The following is a 5,000-nucleotide window of genomic DNA, read 5'->3' as shown; positions in this document are numbered from 1 at the left end:
TGAGGCGAAGTTTAGGTCTGGAAATTTGCAAGAAAATGGAAATAAAAATCGATGAAACTTACCATGTGGTGAGCTGTTGTTTTCTTTAATACGTACACGAAGTTTGGGGAAATATGGTCCCCGTTCACCTTCCTTCATAGTATAGTGACAAGGTAGGAGACGGAAGCCAGCGTGGGAACTCCGATCGACCCAAAACAAGCACGATTTCTTTCGTGAAAATCGAATCCAGTTGCTAAATAAACACGCCAGGCTTGTGGAACATGAATTTCTCTAAATCATGAATCCACTGAAGCATCCCCAGGTAGCAACGCGAAGCCACCAGACTCCGTAAAACTTGTAAGTTAACCTGCTAAAATGGCGGCCAGAAAGCGTTGTACTCGCGAAGTGTCCAATTCAAAATGGCACTGAACTCGGGACGCCTGGTGACGAGGGGAATATATGTCCCCCTAGAGGGAGGGGAGTCCCAGATTGCTCAGTGACGAGTTATGTTTTTAGCAATTTGAGAATCCCCTCCCTCCAGAACTTATTAAACTCGTCACCAGGCGTCCAGAGTTCAGTGCCATTTTGAATTGGACACTTCGCGAGTACAACGCTTTCCGGCCGCCATTTTAGCGGGTTAACTTACAAGTTTTACGGAGTCTGGTTGTTTCGCGTTGCTACCTGGAGATGCTTCAGTGGATTCATAGTTTAGAGAAATTCATGTTCCATGAGCCTGGCGTATTTATTTAGCGACTGGATTCGATTTTCACGAAAAAAATCGTGCTTGTTTTGGTTCGATCGGAGTTCCTACGCTGGCTTCCGTCTCCTACCTTGTCACTATACTATGAAGGAAGGTGAACGGGGATCATTTTGTCCCGAAACTTTGTGTACGTATTAAAGACAACAACAGCTCACCACATGGTAAGTTTTATCGATTTTTATTTCCATTTTCTAGCAAATTTTCAGACCTAAACTTCGCCTCATATGTTCTCTATATTTACCTACACACAGTGAGCCTGGGTTACCTGTGATGAGATCGAAAAAACTTTGAGCTTTGTAGTGAGGTATTTGTTTTAAAACGTCGTGTGCTAATGACCGGTATCTCTGGTTAAAAGCAGTATTCCATAGTCCAAGATTTTGTAGTCGAAGCATCGCGTGTTGTTGATTGCTGACAATCGGTCGATTTTGCCCAACTCAGTCAGCCTGGCGGTCAAATATGTAATTCTGTTGGGTTTTCCCACCGGGCCAAGGGAAACGTTTTCTTGAGGACCAGGGAGGGGGTGCACATCTGCGCAGAGTAGAATGACTTCAAGACCCAAGCTTCTTGTGAAGAAAGGTGTTTCTGGTGGTCGTAGCACAAGTACGCCATGCTTTGTTGATCTCAACACTGGGGCCTTTATCCTATGAGAGCGTTGTTCTTTGACCGTGAAAAGCACGGAGGATAAGAAAGGTAGCGAACTGTGTTCCTTAAGTGTAGGATGGCGTACTTCCCTGAACGATAACGAACATGGCAAAGCTAAGAAAGGCAAAAAACCAAGGAGCCTAATGGAGACACGTGTGTACGCCATTAGGTCCCAGTCCCAGTCCCAGTCCACGATTCGTTTCGTGTTTTTCCAACATCCCGCGTGGTTTGTCAGCCTATAAACCATAGAAACGTGTGGTCTATAGCTTAATTAATACTAAGTGCTTAAAATTAGTGCTTTAGGTTATCAAGACTGGCAGTGAAGTGAGAGGCTTTAACTGTCTGAGAGGTGGATTATCTGGATACACATTGTAGCAACATGAGTCACTCTGTTGTACGTTCACCAGCAAGATTTAATTAATATTCTTGCAAATTATATTTTGTATGGTTTCTAATTTTGTTTCAGCTATGCGGAGGAAAGCCGGAAGCCCATCAGAAAAAGAATTGCTTGATTTGGCTGCAGAACTTGGAACCAAATGGAAAAATTTTTTGCGATCTTTTGGATTTTCAGAAGCCCAAATTGACGGCATTATCGAGGAGAACCCCAAACTTATTGATAAGGCCTATAAAGCACTGTTGTTATGGAAAGATACTTCTGGGGGCAAAGCCACTTATGAAGCGCTAGAAAGTGGACTATGTCATCGAACTGTACTAGCAAAGAACTTGGCTGAAGAGTATTGTTATGATATGATCATTAAAAGCAACAAGAGGCTCTAAGTAGCCTATACTCATGCGCTGTCAGGTTATTTGTACTTTTGTTGACAGTTTAATAATAATAATAATAATAATAATAATAATAATAATAATAATAATAATAATAATAATAATAATAACTTTATTGTACACCACAAAACAAGGTATATACTGAGGTGTTACAAGAATCTATTTTAGAGAAGTTGCTCTTTATTGTGTGAGTTCATTGACGTATAGTTTTCATCTTTATTTGAAAGAGTGTTTTTTTCGATGGGTCCATAGACCTGTACTTTTCAAAACAATATGAAGGAAGTTCTTAGTTTTTCTCTGGGTCCATTGGGCTGTAAATTTCTCTCCTCTTTCTGCCAGTTTGCTGCAATTTCTGAAGTAGATTTATGCTTTCTTATTATTTGTTTCCTTTCTATATTTGATAATTCACATAGACATCTAAGAAATGCAACCTCATAGTTTGTTTCAGAATAATTAAATTTACTTTGAATAATAGAACAAAAGAGTTCAATAAAAGAATCTACATTTGAAAATACTTTTGTTACATTTTTTGGTTCACAACCATTGTATACAAAAACGTGGTAACTCATCTTTTGCTTTGCATACACAACTAACGCAGTAGCTAGAAATTCAGATCAAAAAGCCTGTGCTGCTTTCCTTATTATCCAAAATGGCAGTTTTAAGCTGTTGTTTACTGGGAACCACATTCAAGATAAATTTCCCTGACATCTTGCTCTATAAATAACTTTTGCATGGCCAGCGGCCTACGTCTAATTTCTTTAGAAAATCAGAAATAAAAACATATTTTGCTGGAGTAACATTTCTGATAAATTGCTCTTTCATTCTCAATGATACTATCAACTATTTGAGAGGTGCAATAGTTACAGGACTTTTGAGGTGGAAAAACAAATAGAATAAAAATGACACAGCAGAACATTCTTTGCAAGAACAAAGATAAACATCATTTAAGTGCTCCTAGGGTCTAAAATTTTGGTCTCGAACATACAATGAATGAACAATGTTTCCACTGTTGCTTTATATTTTAGTAATGTGAACAAAATAAAATCTCATAAGTGACAGATGTTTGTGCACATATATTCTGAAAATGTTGTACCAAATTCATTACTGAAATTAAACGAAATTAAAATTAGCCAACATGCAGACGATACCACGCTTATTTTGGATGGCTCAAGAGAAGCGCTTGCTTCAGCACTTAATTTGCTACAGGACTTCAGTAAAGTCTCCGGTCTCAGACTAAATAATAAAAAAACGGAAGCTCTTTGGATAGGTTCCAGCATTGGCAATGAACAGCTTGTTTTGCCAGGAAGGGATTTTAAGTTGCCGAAATGTAAAGTGTAAACCTTAGGGTTGTGATTGTCAGTCAAACCTGAAATATCCGCATGCTTAAACTATAATGAAAAGATTGAAAAGATAAGAAAAATTCTGAGTTGCTGGAAGTACCGTAGGCTAACCTTGTTGGGACGAATCACCGTGCTCAAGTCCTTAGCCGCCTCGCAACTAGTCTATTTGTTATCTCCTATGCCTTCCAATTATCATGCAATAAACGAGATTAATACATTGTTCTATCAATTCCTTTGGAACGGGAAGGGAGACAAAATCAAACGAAAAATTCTGATTAATGACTACGGCGAGGGAGGCCTTAAAATGATCGACCATGTCTCTTTCAATAAATCGCTTAAAACAACTTGGATAAAAAAATACTTGGATTCCACGAACAACGGAAAATGGAAAGTTTTTATCGACCTAGCTTTGAAAAATCACGGATGCAAAAACGTATTTACTGGTTACCTCTATACAAAAGATACAAAAAAGTCGATCAAAGTCTCCGACGTGTTTCTCGAAAAAATATTGGAAATCTGGGCGGAAGTTAATTGTGAACAGCAATTAGCGTCTTTGGAGCATTTCCAAGAACAAAACCTATGGCACAATTCCTTAATAAGAATAGAAAACAAACCAATCTTCTTTAAAGACTGGTGCTCAAAAGGCATTACTAAAGTAAAACATTTGCAAAAACCAGAGTGCAATAGCTACCTTTCTCTAAAAGATTTCCAGTTAAAATACGATCTGAATGCTGCTCCACATCGTTTTTACGGTCTTATATCAGCTGCCAAGGCACTTGGCAATAGCTGCCTCAAGCAAGTGAACGACAATAAACAAGAATACGAACCTCTTAGCACAAAATTTTTAAAGTCCAAAAAAGTTAGTGCACTGGTATACAAATCCTTAGTCAGAAACAAAGGTGAAGCGCCGAGGAATAGCCAAAAGAAATGGCTTATGGACTGCAGTTGTTTGAGCAGTGAAAACTTCGACTGGAGCTCGGCATATCTTTGGCATTGCGGTGCACCAAAAGTCACGTACAAAGTTAATAGAATTTAATTTTAAATTTATTCACAGACGTCTGGCAACTAACAATTTTCTGTTCAAAATTAAGCTGAAGGAAAATGAAAATTGCACCTTTTGTGAAAACGCGCCTGAAACACTAATACACCTATTCTGGACATGTCAAAAAACTTCTAAGCTTTGGAAAAGCGTAATGGAATGGCTACAAAATATGAATATTATACAGAACAATTTCACGCTACTGAATACTACTGCTCTCGGACTAAAGCCTGACACCTCGAAATATGCCCTCCAAATTAACTACTGTTTACTGCTAGCACGATATCACATCTGGCTTGCCAAAACAAACGAAACTTTACCCCACTTTGAGCATTATTTGCTTCTTCTGAAATCAAGGTACGAGCTGGGGACAAAAGTTGGTTATAGGAAAAAATGGGAACCTCTTACAGTGTATATTGAGCTTTAAAAAACTTCCGTAATTCAACCGGCTATCTGT

General features: G+C 38.5%; 1 protein-coding gene across 5 annotated transcripts in view; it reads left to right on the top strand.

Moving 5' to 3' along the window:
• The window catches only part of LOC138008148 (uncharacterized), a 29,874-nt gene extending 26,794 nt beyond the window's left edge, over window positions 1–3,080 (top strand). For 3 of the 5 annotated variants that reach the window (XM_068855371.1, XM_068855369.1, XM_068855368.1), the window contains one exon: window positions 1,848–3,072. In XM_068855371.1, coding sequence (XP_068711472.1) covers window positions 1,848–2,158 — 311 coding nt within the window. In that variant the 3' untranslated portion in view covers window positions 2,159–3,072. Of the gene's footprint in view, window positions 1–1,847 lie in introns of all 5 variants that reach the window. The other 2 variants (XM_068855372.1, XM_068855370.1) reach the window with 1 other exon arrangement.
• Window positions 3,081–5,000: the final 1,920 nt, after the last annotated feature.

The sequence above is a fragment of the Montipora foliosa genome, chromosome 6, assembly GCF_036669935.1.
Source record: "Montipora foliosa isolate CH-2021 chromosome 6, ASM3666993v2, whole genome shotgun sequence".
Classification (NCBI taxonomy): Eukaryota; Metazoa; Cnidaria; class Anthozoa; order Scleractinia; family Acroporidae; genus Montipora; species Montipora foliosa.
The sequence above is the reverse complement of the archived record's forward strand: the minus strand, read 5'-3'. Positions and strand labels throughout refer to the sequence as shown.